Genomic DNA, 21,193 nt, shown 5'->3' with positions numbered 1-21,193 from the left:
CCAGTTCCTGGTAACCACCAATCTGCTTTCTGTCTCTGTGGATTCCCCTACTCTGGATATTTTATATAAACAAAATCATACAATATGTAGTGGTTTGCATCTTGCTGCTGCTGCTGCTTCTTTTTTTTTTTTTTTTTTGTCTTTTTTGGGCCACACCCAAGGCATAAGGAGGTTATCAGGCTAGGGGTTGAATCAAGCTACAGCTGCTGGCCTACACCACAGCCACAGCAATGCTGAATTGGAGCTGAATCTGTGACCAACACCACAGCTCAGGGCAACGCTGGATCCTTAACCCATTGAACAAGGCCAGGAATCAAACTCTCGCTGTCATCGATGCTAGTCAGGTTTGTTAACCACTGAGCCACAACAGGAACTCCCTTCTTTTAACTGACTGATTTCTCCATCAGTGCCTTCTTTTATGTTTTTTCCCCCAGGGTATATTTTTTATTTTCTCAGTTATTCTAAAAGGAAATTTTATTTCACCATTACAACTATTTAAATATTTTAATCCACATTAACATAAGTACATATTTTTATTTATTTATTTTTTATTTTTTTGCTTATTTTAGGGTTGCACCCGTGGTTCCCAGGCTAGGGGTTAAATCGGAGCTACAGCTGCCGGACTACGCCACAGCCACAGCCACAGCAATCCAAGGATCCAAGCCGCATCTTCAACCTACCACAGCTCACCACAACGCCAGATCCTTAACCCACTGAGAGAGGCCAGGGATTGAACCCACAACCTCATGTTCCTAGTTGGATTCGTTTCTGCTGTGCCACGACGGGAACTCCAGTACAGAATTGTTAATAATACAAAAGATCCAGGAGATCTAAATCAAACCTATAGAAGGAAAGGAGTGAAGCTGACAATTGTCAGCCACAATTCAGATACCTGTTGCTGGGCAGAAGGATGGTCCAGGAAGGCTAAGAGTTCTGGGTTTTTCAGGATATCTGGATTTTTTTTTTCTTTTTAGGACTGCACCCTAAAAAACATACAGGATGGCATATGGAAGCTCCCAGGCTAGGTGTGGAATGGGAGCTGGAGCTGCTGGCCTAAGCCACAGACAGCCAAGATCCAAGAGATGTCTGCCACTTACGCTGCAGCTCCAGGCAACGCCTCATGGATCCTTAACCCAATGAGCAAGGCCAGGGATCAATGGAGTTAAGTTGGGTTCTTAACCTGCTGAGCCACAATAGGAACTCCCAGAAATCTGGATTTTTAATGTGAAATCTCCACATTCTTAAATGTTGGGAACTGGTTCAAGATTGTAAAATAAACGGGCTGAGCAAATCCTATCTATGCAGAGGATTGATTAGACTTGGAAAGTGCTTGTTTGTCCCTGGGTAGGACAAACCCATCATTCTAGAGAGAAAAAAGAAGCATGTAACCAAAAAGCCACTCGCCAAAAACCGCATGGCCAGGAGGGGGAGGCAGAGCCCAAAGTCTCGAGAAAGCTTTCGGGGGTTGGCTGGGGGAAACAGCTTCCAGGTTGTAAAACACACTTCTATTCTGGACTCCGGCTTAAACCCCTCCCGCGAGCGCCGCAAGGACGGAAGGGCCAAGTGCAAGGTCCCCGACCCCGCCCGTCCAACAGCACCCTCCATCCCTGCAGCCAGGGTTTCCTTGACGCCCGGATTTTGCCGCCTCTTTCCCTCCGCCCCTCCGTCCGCCGTCCCTTGGGTAAAGAAAAATATTGCTTCCACTGCCTTTCATCACCTGCCATCCCCCCCCACCCACCCCCAAGCTCTGCCTGCTGAAAGCCTGGCTTCCACTCCGCGTTCCCAGGGGACCGCAAACTGATCTTCCTCCAGGGCCTTATCGAACTCTCCTGAGACAGGCTGCTGGTTGAGCCACCCGTCCACACCAGTTCATGAGCGACGGTTTCTGCAGGCAGGCAACTCGCCCCACGCCCGCTGCGAGCCCAATCCAGGCCGGGCCTGCACCCTGTACGCGCCCAGGCCTGCGGCAAGGAGCAAGACGCCCATGCGCCCCATGGGCTTTATTGCGTCACCGCGACCCCGAAGCGCGCGGCTCGATCATGAGCACGCCGCCTGAACCTTCACGCTTGCGCATCTTCCTTTGCCAGGCGCGCGCCCCGGTCGCCAGGCTGGTCTCGTTATCCAGCTGCTTCTCCAGCAGGTGCATGCGCGCAGTGGTTTCGGTTAGCATGTCCATGAGCAGTTCCTGCTGCAATTTGAGGTAGTTGTTCTCCTCCAGCAGCACCTGGTTCTTGACCCGCTGCACCTTCCAGCCAGAGATGATCGGCGAGGGCGGCGGCGGCCGCGATCGTATCGGCTGGCCCTCAATCGTCCACCGACCGCGGCGGAACACGAAGGCCTCGTCGTTGAGGCGCGTGCGCGGCGCGCCGTAGCTTAGGCCCAGCTCGGCCTGGCGCGTCTGGTGGTCCAGCAAGTAGAAGGTGGACATGGAGGAGATGCGGCGCAGCGGCGGGCGCCGCGGCGAGAAGCGCCGTGAGAAGTGGTCCGCCCAGAACTGCCGCAACTGCGCCCACAGGCGGCTGGTGTGGCCCGAGGCCGAGCACCCGAAGACCTCCAGGGCGAGTGCAGAATGGTCCTCGTCGGGCGCGCGGATGCCTGGAGCGGAGCCGCTGAGGACGCGGACGATCCGGGCTGCGCCCTTGCCTCTGGAGCCCCGATGTCCAGAATGATGAAGGCGAACCAGGGCCACTGCTAGGGAGCAAGAGTCCGGGTGAGCAGCCTGCTCCAACAGGCTGCCCCTCAAACCCGGAGGCCCTTAGGGCGGGAGTAACCAACTGCTGGCCACTGAGGAGTCCATCCCTGAAACTACCTTCCCCAAAAAACACTCTGTGTCAGGCCTTGAGGATAGATAGGCAGATGTAGGACCAGAGTTCTGGAGTCTGAGTGCTTGGTGGCTGCTGAAAGGGGTTATGGGCCAGGAAGGGGGGAATGATAGCAGAAACAAGTACGTACTTAAAAGAGGTGCGGGAATTTGACAGGCAGAGTCCCTAGGCAGATCAAAGAGGTAGACATGGCTAGCACCTTGCGCATGTGAGGAAGAGCTTGAGGTCCAGTTGGTGCAGGGTATTCAGCTGGGAATAGCAGAAGAGGAAGCTGGAAAGGGACACCAGGACACTATGTGAAGGTGCCCTACTGGAGGCTTAAAAGTTTAGACTTCCTTCTGTGGCGTAGAGGGTGCTACTGAAAGATTTTGCACAGCCAGGACTAGATCTATATTCTGAAAAGTGTCTGGTGGGACATCTAGCATATCCAACAGCATTACTGTCCTCAGTTATTCAGTTATTTTACAACCTTGCACTGGCACGTGCTCTGTGCCTGGCCCTGATCTGGGCAGAGGGTCCCAGTAAGCCTGTGCCTGCCCTCCCGATGCAGCTTGGAAAGCCAGATGTGTGTAAGCAGATCAGAGTCCCGTGTGGCCATCCTGGGGGCATATGTCATGGGCTACGTCCTATGCTTAGAGCTTGAACTAACAGGGGTTGTGCAGACCAGACATGACTTTTGTCCCAAGCAGACTACATGCTCAAGAAATCCAAAGTCCAGATAACAGATATGTCCCATTCTCCCTATCTCCTGTACTGATTCTGTTGTGTGTGAAAGAAGACTATGTTTTCTTTTAAATTCCTCTTCTCACAGACAGCAAAAAGGAAGAGAACCCTCTGTCATGCCTTCATCAATTCAACACATGCTTATTCCTCACACTTAGCTGGGCAGGACTATCCCCTAGATCTGGCTCAGGGGCACATCTCTGAAAGACCACCCTTGAGGTTGCATCTTTCCAGAGGACCCTTCCCCAATAATCCTTGCATGTGGTGTCTCACCTGGAGGATGTGTTGGAGATGCTGAGCTGCTGTCCCAGGCTTGGCTCCATCTCTGAACCACTCAGTTGCTGTCTACCAGCTGTGACTCACAATGCTTCAAGGCCAGATCAGCTAAGCTATAAAACAGACCCCTAGGCCCCCCTCTTTATGCATTCAGCACACTTACTGAATGCCTACCGTGTACCAGGCACTGTTTGGGGGAGGTGATGAAGAGATTCCTTCATCGAGCTATCATTCTTGGAAGGAGAAGGTCAGAATCAGAATCTGAGATAGGAATTTATTCTAGGGGAGTGAACAATACGGTCCCTTGAAGCTAACCAAGGGTGTCATGGGTCAGATTTCCTAGAAGCGGAGCCTAGGATGAGAATTTATTTTATTTTATTTTATTTTATTTTATTTTTTGCTTTTTAGGGCCACACCTGTGGCTTACGGAAGTGCCCAGGCTAGAGGTCGATCGGAGCTGCAGCTGCTGGCCAACTCCACAGCCACAGCAACAGGGGATCCGAGCCCCGTCTGTGACCTACACCACAGTTCTGGGCAACTTTGATTGCCGACCCACTGAGCAAGGCCAGAGATCAAACCCGCATCCTCATGGATAGTAGTCGGATTGATTCCACTGTGCCACAATGGGAACTCCCTAAGATGAGGAATTTTGAAGGATTTACTTGGACGTGTTCTGGGGAGAAGAAGGGAAGGAGGACAGGGCATGGAAAAAAGCTAAACCTAAGCAAGAATGTGGCCTTGGATTCTGGTTCGATCCCTGGCCTCGCTCAGTGGGTTAAGGATCCTGTGTTGCTGTGAGCTGTGGTGTAGGTGGCAGACCTGGCTCAGATCCCACGTTTCTGTGGCTGTGGCTTAGGCCAGCGGCTGCAACTCTGATTGGACCCCTATAGCCTGGGAACCTCCATATGCCGAGGGTGGGACCCTAAAAAGAAAAAATAAACAACAAAACCTAGGAGTATAATGGCTGGATCATATGTTGGTGTGTTTACCTTTTTATGGTGCTGCCAAGCTTTTTTCAAAATGGTTGTACCACAGCCCCACCAGCAGTGAAATAGTTTCTATTCCTGTTTCCTCCACATACTTGCCAATACTTAGTACGTTCACCCTTTTTGGTTCTAGTCATTCTAGGGAGTGTATCTAAATTGCGGTTTTAATTTCATTCCTCTATTGGCTAATGATGTTGAGTGTCTTTTCATGTGCTCATTTGTTATCCTCACTGCTGAAGTTGTTCATGTCTTCTGCCCTTTTTTTAAAAAACTGGATTTTTTTTTAGTATAAAGACTTATTTAATGGTAGATAAAAATCATTTGTCAGATATGTTTTGCAAAAATTTTTTCCACTGTCTGTGGCTTGCCTATTAAAGCAAAAGTGTTTAATTTGAATAAAGTCTGGTTTGTCAATTTTTACTTTTATTTTTTTTAGGGCCACACCCAGGGCATATGGAAGTTCCCAGGCTAGGGGTCTAATTAGAGCTGTAGCCACTGGCCTACCCCACAGCCACAGCAACTTTGGATCCAAGCCACATCTGCAGCCTATACCACAGCTCATGGCAATGCTGGATCCTTAACCCACTGAGCAGGGCCAGGGATTGAACCCGCATCCTCACGGATACTAGTCAGGTTCATTACCGATGAGCCATGAAAGGAACTCCTATCGATTTTTACTTTTGAGGGTCATGCTTTTTAGTGTTGTATTTAGGAATGCTTTGCCAACTAGAAGTTTCATGGTTTTAGCTTTACATTTTGTGCTCCATTTTGAGTTAATTTTTGTTAGATGGTTTGCTTTGTTTTGTTTTGTTTTTCAGCCTGAAGGCCTGCCTTTGGTGTTTCCTATAAGGCAGTTCTGCTAGTAATGAAGTCTCTCACTCTTTGTTCATCTGGGAATTTTTCTCTTTCTCTCTTTCTCTCCTACCTTCCTTCCTTCATCTGTCTTTTTAGGGCCACACCCATAGCTATGGAAGTTCCCAGGCTAGAGGTCAAATCGGAGCTGCAGCTGCCAGCCTACGCCACAGCCAAAGCAACACCAGATCCCAGCCGCAGCTCACGGCATCACCAGATCCTTAACCCACTGAGGTGAGGCCAGGGATTGAACCCGAAACCTTGTGAATACCAGTCAGGTTTGTTAACCACTGAGCCATGATGGGAACTCCAATATTGTTTTCATGTGGATGTCAGGTTGATCCAGCACCATTTATAGAAGTCTAGCCCTTCCCCATGATTTGGAGTTGTGCCTTTGCTGTTCATCATGTGACTGTGTATAACTGTTTCTGGGCCCTCTATTCACTTCCTTTTTTTTTTTGTCTTTTTGCCTTTTCTTGAGCTGCTCCCGTGGCATATGGAGGTTCCCAGGCTAGGGGTCTAATCGGAGCTGTAGCCACCAGCCTACGCCAGAGCCACAGCAATGCAGGATCCGAGCCACATCTGCGACCTACACCACAGCTCACGGCAACGCCAGATCCTTAACCTGCTGAACAAGGCCAGGGATTGAACCCACAACTTCACCGTTTCTAGTCGGATTCGTTATCCACTGTGCCACGACAGGAACTCTGCATTGGTCTTTTTTTAAAAAGTTTTTTATTACAGTTGATTTACGATGCACTGGTCTTTTTATTCTTGCACCAATACTATATTTTCTTAACTGTTGTAGTTACAGTAAGTCTTTATCTCATAGTGTAAATCTTCCAACAGTTTCTTTTAAAGATTGCTTTGGTTTTCTAGGTCTTTGGAATTTTCATATAATTTCAATTCAATGTAATTGAATTTCTACCCTAATTTTAGAATTAGAATATCAGTTTCTACAAATAAACCCTTATGCTCACTGTTCAAAGTTCTCTCTTCCTATCATCAGCATAACGTTGAATCGGCCCTCAGAAGGTTGTCAAATGGACCTGGAATCAGAGCCCAGGAATATTTCAACCCTGCTATCACTCATTCCTACTCTCTCCCTTCCTCTCTCTTTTGCCCCCCTCCCAAGAGGGCCTATGTTATGAAAGCTAATTTTCACTAACAGTGGCATTTCAGGAAACCATGAGGTTGCGGGTTCGATCCCTAGCCTCGCTCAGTGGGTTAAGGATCTGGCGTTGCTGTGAGCTGTGGTGTAGGTCACAGACGCAGCTCAGATCTGCGTTGCTGTGGCTGTGGCTGTGGCTGGCAGCTGTAACTCCGATTGGACCCCTAGCCTGGGAACCTCCATGTGCTGAAGGTGCAGCCCTAAAAACACAAAAGACAACAACAACAACAAAAAGTTAACTCTTTTTACAAGCAGACATTGATTTTGAGGAAATTTAATGAAAACTGGAGAATTTAAAGGTCTGCAATTCAAAACAATGGTTCCCAGCTCCTGGCACAAGAAGAACATAGTTATATAAAATACACTTCACCAGGGACCTCCATTTCCTGCACGGTGCCTTTTTAGGAAGAACAACTTTAGCAGGGGAAGAAGCCCATCCACTAAGTGGTTCATTCTTCCCTTAGGCTTTTTCTTCTTTAGCTTCCCCTTCAGCTTTCCTCTTGGGCTTGGTGGTGACCCCAGTAGTTGTTTAGGGTTTGCTCTTGCTCTTTCTTACCCATGCTGCTTCTAAGCCACTGTGCCTTACAATTAGTTACATGCATGTTCTCTAGAATCTGCAATACTCTATGGAAGACATTTACATTTTCTGGGTTTTTTTTAATTTTTCTTTTTTGGCCACCCCAGGGCACATGGAGTTTGGCTGCAGATGTGGCAACACGAGACTTCCAACCCAATGAGCTGGGCTATGGATTGAACCTGCATCCCAGCACTCCCAAGACCCTACCCATCCTATTGGGCCACAGCTGGAACTCCTCTGTTTTAATTTTAAAACTAATAGAAGAAAAAGTATTGATGATGTTCTTTCTGCTTTAGATTAACCACCTTGTGACCAGGAAGCTCCCCAGAACCTGAGCGTCTGCACGGGGGTTGGAGTGTTGGCGGCTCACCAGAGGGGACGGCAAGCATGAGAGTACTGAGTTCCCCAGTCAATGGAAGATTTCAAAGTCTTCTGAAAGGTGAAAAATGAACTGAGAATGTGCACCATGGCCCAACAGAGAGCGTGTGCCTGCTGAACTCGAAAACATCTGCCTCGGGGCATTGACAGCAGATCACAGGTCAAATAGCACTTATTTTCAGCAGGAAACACTTTTTGCTGTTCTTTTTAAGTGTTAATTTAAATATTTCTGTTTTATAGGTAGCGTATAAATTTCTTGTGGTTTTACATTTGTATAACAGCTGTAAATGAATGAGCTTATATTTATAGACATTTATTATTTTCTCTGGCCACACCCACAGCAAGCAGAAGTTCCTGGGCCAGAGATCAAGCCCTTGCCACAGCAACAACACATGCCACAGCAGTGACAACACTTGATCCTTAACATGCTAGGCCACCAGGGAACTCCTACAGGCATTTAAGCAGGAAAGTGTAGTGGGCTAATGTTTTGATTAGTTTAGGTAATTTGTCCTGATTCTTTCTTTTTACATAGGTACCTGTTATCATTTAAATGGAAATATGAAAAAAAAAATAAATGGAAACATGAGGGCATTCCCATTGTGGCTCAGCAGGTCAAGAATCTGACTAATATCCATAAGGATGTGGGTTTGATCCCTGGCCTCGATCAGTGGGTTAAAGGGTCTGGTGTTGCTGTGACCTGTGATGTAGTTCACAGACTCAGCTCGGATCTGGCGTTGCTGTGGCTGCGCTATAGGTCGGCAGCTGCAGCTCTGATTCAGCCCCTAGCCTGGGAACTTCCATGTGCCATGGGTGCGGCCCTAAAAATAAATATAAATAAGTAAATAAATAGATAGATGGAAATATGAGGCTTTCAGCAGAAAACAGAATTATTTGAGGGTTTTTAACTTCCAAAATAGGCTCCGAACAATTGTTTTGAATTGTGAGAGCCTGGCATTTTTTTTTACGTTGTAGATTTTAAAATTGTGCAAGGAACATCTATATACCCTTTATCCAGATTCTCCTACATCCAACACTTTACCCTATTTTCTTTATCATTTCTGAACCCTTTATATACATCATTGTCCCCTAAATACTTCAGTGTGTATTCTCTTACATAACCACGGTACAGTTATCAACCTTATGAATTTATGTTGATATAATAATCAACCATCCATATGTTGATTTAGTTTACTAATAATGTCCTTTATAACATTTTTGTCCCTCTAGTACAGATACCATCTAAGGAAAGGTATTGCATTTAAATGTTGCAAGGGAGTCTTCTTGACTGTGGGCAGACGCTTTTAAGACCATTTAAATGTCCTGTTCCTCCATGAGGTTGCGGGTTTGGTCCCTGCCCTTGCTCAGTGGGTTGATGATCTGGCGTTGCCGCGAGCTGTGGTATGGGTCACAGACGCGGCTCAGATCCCGCGTTGCTGTGGCTCTGGCGTAGGCTGGCAGCTGTAGCTCTGATTTGACCCCTAGCCTGGGAACCTCCATATGCCGCAAAAAGACAAAAAAAAAAAAAAAAAGTCCTGTTCCTCAAAATTCCCCCTAAAGTTAGCATCCATTGGTGATTCTTCCTTGACCCAATCTTTACCTTTATGGTTGCCAAATTATGCTTCACTAACACTTGTACGCAACTGAAACTATCGGTCAGCCCTCAGCTTTCTACGATAAGCAAGAGACCTTCCTTCTCCTCCACTGGTATTGTGAGATAATAGAAAAAAAAAATGTATTGATCTCTGCCCCCAGTTCCTGGCACAGAGTTCTTAAAACCTTATAATTTCTTGAGTGTTAAGAGCACTACACACGTGTTTTGTTCTAATATTTGGTCTTTGACCCCTGTTTCTGACAGTTTCTAAATCCCTTAGAATTTCCTGAGTGATGGCAGTGTGTTTCAGTCTAATTAAATGACTCATGGCAGGCCTCTGGATGGGGGCTCTTTACCAGAAAGACCAAGCCATCACTGGATGCTTGGAAGTTTCAGTCCCCCTTCCGCCATTCTACAGACACGAGGAAAGGCTGGAAATGGAATTAATGATTGATCATGCTTCTATAAAAGTCCCCAAAGCACGGGGTTCAGAGAGTCTCCAGGTTAGTGAACCCATCCATGTACTGGGTGGGTGACGATGCACCAACTGCATGGAGACAGATCCTGCTTGAACCCTTCCAGACCTCACCCTGTATATCTCTTCATCTGGCTCTTTATCAGTATCTTTTATAATAACTTTTAATAAGCTGATACATGTAAGTGTTTTCTTGAATTCTGTAAGCATCAAGGGGAAGGAGGACATAGGAACTTCTGATTTATAGCCAAGTCAGACAGAAATTGTGGGTAACTTAGATATACACTACTTGAGATGAGCATTTGAGGTGGGGTCCATCTTAACTGAATTGCGCCCTTAATCTTCAGGTAGATGGTGTCAGAATTGAGTTAAATTGTAGGACATCCAGCTTGGCATGGGGAAAACTCCCACACATCTGGTATAGGAAATGTTGTGAATGTGGAAGTAGTGTGACAGTAAACAAGATACATAGGAGTGTAAACTTTTTCTAAGTGCAGACTTATTTCTATTTTACTTTTCCTTTTAAAAATTTGTTGACAGTTCTCTTTCTTCAGTGGTTTATCGTTTAATTTTTTTTTTTTTTTGGCCACTCCCGCAGCATGCAGAAGTTCCTGGGCCAGCGATTGAACCTGGGTGAAAGCAGTGACCCAAGTCACAGCAGCAACAACGCTGCATCTTTAACCTACTTGGCCACCAGGGTGGTACTCATTAAGTTGTTTTGATTCTCAAATGGCTGGGCCCTCCCCCAGAGATTCTGATGTAATGTTCTGGGGGTACAGCTTGGATCCCAGGATTTTAAAAGCTTTCCAGGTGATACCAATGCACAGACAAGGCAAAAAAAACCCCAAACAAACCTGAAATCAAAAAAAAAAACCTCACACTGTAAAACATAGAGGCCAAGGCGAGCAAACAGAAAACAACTTAGAGGAAACAGAAAATATATATAGAGAAAAAAATCTTCAACTAAAAGTAGTCTGGTGGCATGAGGAGATCAGTAAATTTTCTCCCCAGAAAACAATTATGAAACTAGAAAAAACTTTTTCAAATTTTTTTAGCTCTGGAAATTGACCAAAAGTAATTGAGAAGCATTTATCCATGAAAAATTTCTGAACTCTGGTTAGAACAGTGAGAGCCTGTGGTATTCTTGCCTGGGGCGGCTTACATTCCCACCCCACCCCACCCCCCCCGCCCCCCTTGCTCAGCAAGGTAGCTGAGAACTGCACAAAACAACAGCTTCTCTGACAAAGGGACCTCATTGAATTTGAAACACACAATAAAGAGACCCATTAAAATGGCTCTAATCAAAAAGTTATTTGGTGGAGTTCCCGTTGTGACTCCTCTTACAAGTCGGGTAACAAACTCAACCTGTATCCATGAGGACACGACTTCAATCTCTGGCCTCACTCAGTGGGTTAAGGATCCAATGTTGCCGTGAGCTGTGGTGTATGTCGCAGACATGGCTCAGATCTGACGTTGCTGTGGCTGTGGTGCAGGCCAGCAGTTGCAGCTCTGATTTGACCCCTAGCCTGGGAACTTCCATATGCCTTGGGTGCAACCCTAAAAAGACAAATAATAATAATAATTAAAAATTAAAAAATTTTTAAAAATAAAAATAAATATTGGGAGAGTTCTCTTGTGGCAGAGTGGGTTAAGGACCTGGTGTTGTCACAGCAGTGGCCCTTATTACTACTATGGCTTGGGTTCGATATCTGACCTGGGAACTTCTGCATGTCACGGGTGTGGCCAAAAAAAAAAAAAAAAAGGTATAGCAAGTGCTGGCAATAATCTGGAGAAACTGAAACCCTCCCACATGGAAATGTAAAATGAGCAGCCAATTTGGAAAACAATTTGGCAGCTTCTTAAACAGTTAAACATAAACTTAGGATACAATTCAGCAATTCTTTTCCTATTACTACCCAACAGAAATGGAAACATGTTCATAAAGACTTTAAGGAGTTCCCTGGGAGTTAAGGATCCAGTGTTGTCGCTGCTATGGCTAAGGTTGCTGTTGTGGCACATGTTTGATCCTTGGCCCAGGAACTTCTGCATGCCACAAGCCTGGCCAAAAACAAAAGCAAATGTTCATGGCAGCATTATGTTTATGGCCAAAAGCTGGAAATAATCTAAATGTCTGTAGACTGTTCAATGGATAAATAAAAAGTCTATCTATTCAGTGGAATAGTATTCAACAATAAAAAGGAGTCAGTTCTTGGGGTTCCCGTCATGACGCAGTGGTTTAACGGAATCCGACTAGGAACCATGAGGTTGTGGGTTCCATCCCTGGCCTTGCTCAGTGGGTTAAGGATCCGGCGTTGCCGTGAGCTGTGGTGTAGGTCGTAGACGAGGCTTGGATCCCGAGTTGCTGTGGCTCTCTTGAAAGCTCCGATTAGACCCTGAGCCTGGGAACCTCTATATGCCTCAGGTGTGGCCTAGAAAAGGCAAAAAGACAAAAAAAAAAAAAGGAATCAATTCTTGATACATGCTATAATGTGAAGTACAAAACCATTATCCTTAGGTAATGTACCTTAGTCAGATACCAAAGACTGCACATTGTATGATTCCATTTGCATGAAATAGCCAGAAAAGAGAAATCAATAGGAGAAAGCAGTTACATGGTTGCCTTGGTTTGGCTGGGGATTGACTACAAATGGGCACAAAGGAACTTTTTGGTGGTGGAATTATTCTAAAATTAGATTGTGGTAATGGTGTACAATTCTATAAATTTACTAAAAAAAAATCAATGAATCATTTACTGGCAGTGGGCAAATTTTATGGTATATAAATTATATTTCAATAAAGTTTAAAAAAACTATGTGAGGATAGAATAAAGACACTTGTAGATTGCAAGATCTCAAAAAAAAAATTACTACATAGTCTTTCTCAGGATGGATGCAACTATCCATTGAGGCAATTAACCAAGAAAAAGTGAAGGTGTCAGGTTTTAAGGGAAAAATTAAATATGTGTTTCTGCAAAGAGTGGTACAACATATCCACAGCAGTTTCATATTATATAGCAAAAAATTGGGAACAGCCCAGGTGTCAATTACCTGGCTAATGCATAAACAAACTGTGGCATACTTGTACAGTAGAATACTACTAAACAATTAAAAGCAACAAATTACTGCTAAATGTTACAACATAGATGAGGATCTCAAAACAATATGCTTTGTTTGTTTGTTTTTATTTGTTTGTTTGTTTCTTTAAGGTCATACCAGCAGCATATGGAGGTTCCCAGGCTAGGGGTCAAATCAGAGCTGTAGCTGCTGGCCTATGCCACAGCCATGGCAACTCGGGATCCAAGCTACGTCTGCCACCTACACCACAGCATTTGGCAACGCCAGATCCTTAACCCACTGAACAAGGCCAGGGATCGAACCTGCATCCTCATGGATGCTAGTCAGATTTGTTTCCACTGAACCATGATGGGAACTCATCAAAACAGTATGTTGAGTGAAAGAAGCCAGATACAAAACACTATATACTATATAATTCCATTTATATGAAGCTCTAGAAAAGACCAGTCTATTCTATAGTAATACAAAGCAGATCATTTTTTTGCCTGGTGGTGGGGACAGAATGGGAATGGATATGAGTATGAGGGAACTGTGGAATAATAAAAATACCTGTGGTCTTCATTGTGGGTTCCTGGCACAGAACTTCTAAAACCCTGGGCATTTCTTGAGTGATGAGTGTATTTTGTTATTCATAATTAGCTTCTTCCAACAACATCTGAATTTATTCTAATCAGGTGATTATTGCTGAGCACCCTTATCACTTCAGGAGAGGGGCTTTAGGAACCAAACCAAGTGATTAGAGTGGACTTTCAGCTCCACTTCCTGACCTCTGGGGAGGGAAGGGGGCTAGAGATTGAATGCAATCACCAATAGTCAATGATTTATCAATCATGCCTATTAATGGAAGCTTCATAAAAACCCCTAAATTATGGTGCTCAGAGAGATTACTGCTTGGTCAGCACATCTAGGTACTGGGAGGTTGGCACATCCAGAGAGGGCATAGAGGCTCTATGCGTGCCTACACACACACACACACACACACATACACACACGCATGCACACAGAGGTATGTTCACACCTTGCCCTCTGCATTTTTTCATTTGGCTGTTCCTGAGTTGCAGCTTTTTAAATAAACCTGTAATAGCAAGTAAAGCACTTTCCTGAGTTCTGTGAGTTATTCTAGTGAATTACTGAAACCAAAGGAGGGTCATGAGAACCCCTGAAGGGGTAGCTGTCTAAGCAGACATGTAGGTAGCCTGGGCATGTCATTTGCAGCTGACCTCTGATGTGGTGGCAGTCTTGACCCTTAAACTTGCAGTGTCTGAGTCTAACTGGGTAGTTAGTGTCATAACTGAATGGAGTGGTGTCAGAAGGCAACATGTTTTTTTTGTTTTTTGTTTTTGTTTTTGTTTTTTGTCTTTTTGTCTTTTTTGACTTTTTTTGTTGTTGTTGTTGCTATTTCTTGGGCCGCTCCCTCGGCATATGGAGGTTCCCAGGCCAGGGGTTGAATCGGAGCTGTAGCCACCGGCCTACGCCAGAGCCACAGCAACGCGGCATCCGAGCCGCGTCTACAACCTACACCACAGCTCACGGCAACGCCGGATCGTTAACCCACTGAGCAAGGGCAGGGACCGAACCCGCAACCTCATGGTTCCTAGTCAGATTCGTTAACCACTGCGCCACGACGGGAACTCCAACACGTTTTTTTTTGGTGTCAGAAGAAAAGAAAGAACTGCCGTCAAAACTTAAGAGGTAATGAAGGAATTCTCTTGTAGCTCAGTAAGTTGAAGGATCTAGCATTGTCACTGCAGAGGCTTGGGTCGCTGCTGTGGCACAGGTTTGATCCCTAGCCTGGGAACTTCCATATGCCATGAGCTAGGCAAGAAAGAAAAAAAGAAAAAAGATAACGTAAGTGTTCTGTATCTTTGTTATGTAGTGGTGACGTGGTATGTGCTATATATTACCAAAATCACAGAACAATGAAGTTGAATTTTTAATTTTAATTTTATTTTATTTTTGTCTTTTTGACTTTTTCTAGGGCCGCTTCCTGTGGCACATGGAGGTTCCCAGGCTCGGGGTCAAATCAGAGCTGTAGCCGTCGGCCAACACCGGAGCCATAGCAACTCGGGATCTGAGCTGCGTCTGTGACCTACACCACAGCTCACGGCAATGCCGGATCCTTAACCCACTGAGCAAGGGCAGCGATCAAACCCACAACCTTATGGTTCCTAGAGGGATTTGTTAACCACTGCACCATGACAGGAACTCCTGAAGTTGAATTTTTTGAATGTGGGTTGTAGGGATTGAGGAAACAGGAGCTCTGAATCCAGGAGAAGGAGGTCCAGTGACAGTGGCTGAAGAACAGTATGATGATTGAAAAAAAAAATTGCACAACATAAAAGCTGAGAATTATGTTTTATTTGGTGGACTTACTGAAGACTTAAGCCTGGGAGACAGCCTCTCAGCTCTGAGGGACTGCTCCAAAGAGACAGGGAGGAGTCAAGATACATAGGGGTTTTTGAAATGAAAATCAGGTAGTTGGAACATCAAAAGATTACTATTAAGAAAAATCAAACATCTCAAGTTAATGAATTTAACCCTTCTCTATGTATGGGAAGATGCACGTGCCTGGGCTCACTGAAATTATTCCTTGATATGCACCTTAATTAGGGCATCTTGTTTTGTTCTGTTTTGTTTTGTTTTTTGGCCACACCCATGGCATGCAAAAGTTCCCATGCCACATCAACAACCCAAGCCACAGCAGTGACAAAGCTGGATCCTTAACCCACCTAGGGACTCTAGCATCCTGTTTTTCTCTATCCTACATCCCCTCAGGGTGCAGAGTGGGAAAGCTGCAGAGGCTGATGGCTTGATGGCCTCAACATCCTTTGTTTACTGATACAGCAGGCAACATTCTTCATCCACAAGTCCTAGAGAGTAGACTAAAGTAGAGCAGGAAGACAGGTCTCTCTGTGAGCGATCTCAACCAAAAGATAGAATGGAAAAATTGTCTAGTGTGCTGGGACAGTTGGGAGGAGATGTCACAACTGAAGGAGAATTGGCGATGTACTGATCCTAAGTCCATAGAGGACTCCAAATGGCCCTTGAGTTGAGGCACCGGCATGTAAAGTAGAGTTGCAGGCATGTTAACCTTGTAAAATGGTACTGAGGTGAAACCTCTAAAGAGGGAGGGAGGAGAATGGAGCAGAGGTTTGGGCACCAGGTGGCTCTGAAAGGCACAGTCTCTATGCCCATTCCTAGCTCCCAGTAGCATAAGGTCAGGCAGGACTTCTTTTCCTTTCCCCTGGGTTCTTTGGCATTCCGATGTATTTTCCTTGAGTTTGTTTCAGAATATTTCTGTTCCATAGAACCAAAAAGAGCCCCAAACTAAAAGCTTTTAAACTGGGGGAGATAATTGTAATAGATAAACTGATATCCTAATGCATAAAGTTTTCTTATAAATCGAGGATAAGAAAACTGTTATAGACAAAACCTGCTATAGAAAAATAGACAATTCACAAAGGAAGAAATATATATGATTGATGAACATGAAAAATGTTTAATTTCATCATAATAAAAAGAAACTTGGGGGAGATCCTGTCATGGCACAGTGGTTAACAAATCCGACTAGGAACCATGAGGTTGCGGGTTCGATGCCTGGCCTTGCTCAGTGGGTTAAGGATCCGGCGTGCCGTGAGCTGTGGTCTAGGTCGCAGACGCAGCTTGGCTCTGGTGTGGCTGTGGCTGTGGCTGTGGCTATGGCGTTGGCCAGTGGCTATAGCTCCGATTAGACCCCAAGCCTGAGAACCTCCATATACCGTGGGAAGCAGCCCTAGAAAAGGAAAAAAGACAAAAAAAAAAAGAAAAAGAAACTTCGGGAGTTCCTATTGTGGTTCAGTGGGTTACAAACCCGACTAGTATCCATGAGGATGTGGGTTCAATCTCTGGCCTCACCCAGTGGGTTAAGGATTCAGCATTGCCTAGCATCGAGGTGCAGGTTGAAGATGAGGCTTGGACATGGTGTTCCTGTGTCTGTGGCATAGGCCAGCAGCTGCAGCTCTGATTCGACCCCTAGCCTGGGAACTTCCTTATGCTGCAGGTGCAGCCATAAAAAGACAAAAACAAAACAAAACCCCAAAAAACCCACCTTGAATGAACGTAATTACTTTCCGTTTTTCCCCTATCAATTTAACAAGGCCAGATTAGTGTGGGTGTAGAGAAATGACCATTACTGGTCTAACCGGTAAGAAAGGACCAGATGGGAATGTAGGGTGCTCCTCTGGCTGTGTGCCTACTTCCTCCTTCAAGCAAAGAGGGTAAGGATGAGCCAGGATGCGGGCTGCTTTGCAGGCAGGGTGGAGGAGCAAGTTAAGCTATAAGCAGAAGCTGGATAGAAAGGACAAATTGCTCAAGAATTTTTTCTTATGATGAGTTTTTTTTTTTTCCTTTTTGGCCACCAACGAGCATATGGAGCTCCTGGGCCAGGGATCAGATCTGAGCCACAGTTATGATTTGCTGCGGCAACACTGGATCCTTAACCCGCTGTGATGGGCCAGGGATTAAACTTGTGTACCAGTGTCCTCTGATCCCGCTGCATCGTAGTGGGAACTCGTCTGATGAGTATTTAATATATAGTCTCTTTTTTTGAAAAACTAAGCAAAAAAGCAAAAATTTGATTCCTTATTGCAAAAATAATATATAAACTTTATAAAAAAAGTCTCCTTTTGGAGTTCCCGTCGTGGCGCAGTGGTTAACGAATCCGACTAGGAACCATGAGGTTGCGGGTTCGGTCCCTGCCCTTGCTCAATGGGTTAAGGATCCGGCGCTGCCGTGAGCTGTGGTGTAGGTCGCAGACGTGGCTCAGATCCTGCGTTGCTGTGGCTCTGGCGTAGGCCGGCGGCTACAGCTCCGATTAGATCTCTAGCCTGGGAACCTCCATATGCCGCAGGAGCGGCCCAAGAAATAGCAAAAAGACAAAAAAAAAAAAGTCTCCTTTTCACTTCCAGAGTCTTAGCCACCTCTTTGGCCTCTTTGACCACTCTTAGCAGTTTCTTGTTCGTCTTTCCAGGATGGTTTTTGTCTGTGCTTATGATAATATATCTCCCTTTGCAACATGAAAGGAAACATACTTTTCTCAGTGCTTTTTCACATAACATTAAATCTTGGCAGTCATATCTATACACATATGTGTTTGCCAATGCCTTCCAATGGGGCAGAATCATTATACAGATGACCTATATTTAACTAGTCCTCTATGATGGTTAGGTAGTTTCTAGGATTTGTGTACCACAAACAATGCTGCAATGCACATCATTGTGTGTGTGTGTGTGTGTGTGTGTATGTGTGTATGTACATATATGTATATTTTGGCCACTCCTGTGGCATGTGGAAGTTCCCAGGCCAGGGATCAAACCCAAGCCACAGCAGTGACAATGCCAGATCCTTAAGCTACTGAGCCACTAGGCAACTTCTTGTGTATATTTTTAAACACAAGCACTTCACATGGCTTATTCTACCTACCTACCTGCAAGAAAACCATCTTGCAGGAGTTCCCGTTGTGGCTCAGTGGTTAACGAATCTGACTAGGAACCATGAGGTTGCGGGTTCGATCCCTGGCCTTGCTCAGTGGGTTGAGGATCCAGCATTGCCATGAGCTGTGGTGTAGGTTGCAGACTTGGCTCGGATCCCGTGTTGCTGTGGCTCTGGCATAGGCCAGTGGCTACAGCTCCGATTAGACCCTTAGCCTGGGAACCTCCATATGCCACGGGAGTGGCCCTAGAAAAGGCAAAAAGACAAAAAAAAAAAAAAAGAAAACCATCTTGCAGATTATACCATAAGATCGAAATACATTTAACCCAATCTCCCACATGTTCTACATCTAATAATTATAAAATGATTATAATTATAAAATATTCTAATACCTCAAGTACCCTTTTTTGCATTATCAAGAAAAGATTGCAAGTCTTTTTTTTTTCTTTTTCCTTTTATGATGTACCTGTGGTATATGGAAGTTTCTAGGAATGGGGTCAAATCAGAGCTGCAGCTGCCAGCTTACACCACAGCCACAGCAGCACCAGATCCAAGCAGCATCTGCAACCTACACGGCAGCTTGCAGCAACACTGGATCCTAAATCCGCTAAGCGAGGCCAGGGATTGAACCCGCATACTCACAGACACTATGTCTGGGTTCTCACTCCCCTGAGCCACAGTGAACTCCAAGATATCAAGTTTTCTTCCAGGTGAAACCATGGTGAGTTTAGAAGAAAAAAAAAAAAAAAAGGCAAATCCTTAAGAAAAAAAGTGGAGGAATTTTACGGACCCTGGGATTAAGTTCCTGAGTTTGCCTAAAAGAGGTTTTGAAAGGAAAGGAAGAAGCTTACCTATGAAAAAGCTAATCATGTCATAGGGAATATAGGCAGATAGAACTGAGATTCAGATGGCAAGGATAACAAGAAAAGTGGGCAAGTTTGGTGTACCTGAGGGACCCAAATGGGCATTCCTCATCAGGATCACAGATATCAATGGTGTGAGCCCAGAGATCTGAAAGTGTTGCATGTTCTTTGTTTTCACCAAATCTTCAACTGCACCCTTGTTAAGCTCAAGGAAGCTTCAGTTAACACTTGAGGATTATGGAACCACATACTGCATGGAAGGTACCCACACCTGAAGTCAGAAGATGAGTGGATCTCCAAGCCAGAAGATAAATGAATCTCCAGTCGTGGTTATGGCAAATCAACAAGAAGGAAACTGCCCTGACAGATAACACTTGGACTGCTCCATCTCTTGGTAAATAAGCCATCATGCAGGATCTTACCTTTTTTTTTTTCCCTCTTTTCTTTCTTTCTCCCCCTCCCTCCCCCCCTTTTGTTTTGTTTTGTTTTGTTTTGTTTTGTTTAGGCCCACATATGTGGCATATGGAAGTTCCCAGGCTAGGGGTTGAATCAGAGCTGCAGCTGCTGGCCTACACCACCGCCACAGCAACATGGGATTGCAGATGTGATAAATTCATTTGAGTAATAAAAAAAATGAAAAAAACAAAAACAACAACAAAAAAACCCCATGGGATTGCAGCCACATCTGTGACCTACGCCTAAGCTTAGGATGGATCCTTAACCCACTGAGCAAGGCCAGGGATTGAATCCGCATCCTCACAGACACTATGTCGGGTTCTTAATTCACTAAGCCACAATAGGAACTCCTGGAGGATCTTATTCATGAAATCCGTACTGTTGGAAAATGCTTCAAATAAGCAAACAACATCCTGTGGCCCTTCAAACTATCTTCTCCTGAAGGGCCCAGATAAATAGATGTAACAGGCTTACTAAATGGATGAACTGAGGTGTCTATGTGATTATTTTTGTAATCTGGGTCAGTAAATAAAGTGACTTCAAATTGTGAAAAAAACAAACACAAAATTCATTCTTCAGGGATTTGGCCTCAGCTTCCTTTTAAGAACATTGTGCTTTAACGGAAAAAAAATCTCTAACAAGATCCTTAGCAGGATCTACAGTCCTGCTCTGTCTCAGGCCCAGAAAACTGAAGATGTGCTAAAAGTTAGTTACAAAATCTGTGGTGTGTTTGAAAATTTTCCATTGCACCATCTTTTTCTCTCACTCACAGCTGTTAAGTGTGATTGTGCCCTTTTTTGTCTTATCTTACTTTTGGAAACATCACAAATTGAAAGTTGAAGTAACGCTGAATTATAGTATTCTGGGCTATATTTTGACTTTGGGTGATAAGGCGGCCTCAGGCTGCTGGGCCCAGAGCAATGACTCTGCAGGAACGGTGGCGCCTGGTATACAGCGACTCCAGCACAGGCCAAGGGAGCCGTGACTGATTCCGTCATATCTGCGCACTCGCTGCACTGGAAACCAGGTCCTTCCCGATAGCTCAATGGACCTCCCACCCATCCTGCCAGCTTCCATTTGCTCCCTCATCGAAGGGAATGAGATGCCAGACCCCGAGGCCCGGGTCCAGGCACCTGAACGGTCGAAACCATAGAGATTAGGATGCAGTGCCGGGCAGCGCGCCCACTAAGGCACCAGAACAACCAGCGCGGGAACGCCTGCCTGGCCAGTCCCGCCCCATGGCGCGCGCGCGCGCGCCCCCGCCGGTCCCGATGCCGCCGTACACCGCCTCCTTCCATACTGCCCAACCAACAGCCACTTCCTGCCTCACTCCTAGCCAATCCCCACACTCCACGAAGAATAGCCCTAGGGGGCGTATGGGAAGGTGCATAGAGCGATGGCCACAGTAACCAATAGAATTCAGGATCTTGCGCGAGAGGGCGGGACTTGGCGCTGGTGGTAGCTACTGAGGAGACAGGGG

At 45.3% G+C, this 21,193-nt stretch overlaps 1 protein-coding gene and 1 pseudogene across 1 annotated transcript; one reads left to right on the top strand and one right to left on the bottom strand.

The window, feature by feature from the left end:
• Positions 1–1,774: 1,774 nt before the first annotated feature.
• On the bottom strand, positions 1,775–3,868 carry CBY3 (chibby family member 3). Its single transcript, XM_047774723.1, is given in 4 exon segments — positions 1,775–2,608; positions 2,610–2,691; positions 3,022–3,093; positions 3,819–3,868. Coding segments are annotated over 4 exon segments (804 nt in total). The 3' UTR covers positions 1,775–2,008.
• A 119-nt stretch (positions 3,869–3,987) lies between these two features.
• Positions 3,988–20,168, top strand: LOC125124691 (60S ribosomal protein L7-like; annotated as a pseudogene).
• Positions 20,169–21,193: the final 1,025 nt, after the last annotated feature.

This window comes from Phacochoerus africanus, chromosome 4 (assembly GCF_016906955.1).
Source record: "Phacochoerus africanus isolate WHEZ1 chromosome 4, ROS_Pafr_v1, whole genome shotgun sequence".
In the NCBI taxonomy this organism is placed as follows: Eukaryota; Metazoa; Chordata; class Mammalia; order Artiodactyla; family Suidae; genus Phacochoerus; species Phacochoerus africanus.
Note: the sequence above shows the minus strand (reverse complement) of the source record. Positions and strands in the feature narration are given on the sequence as shown.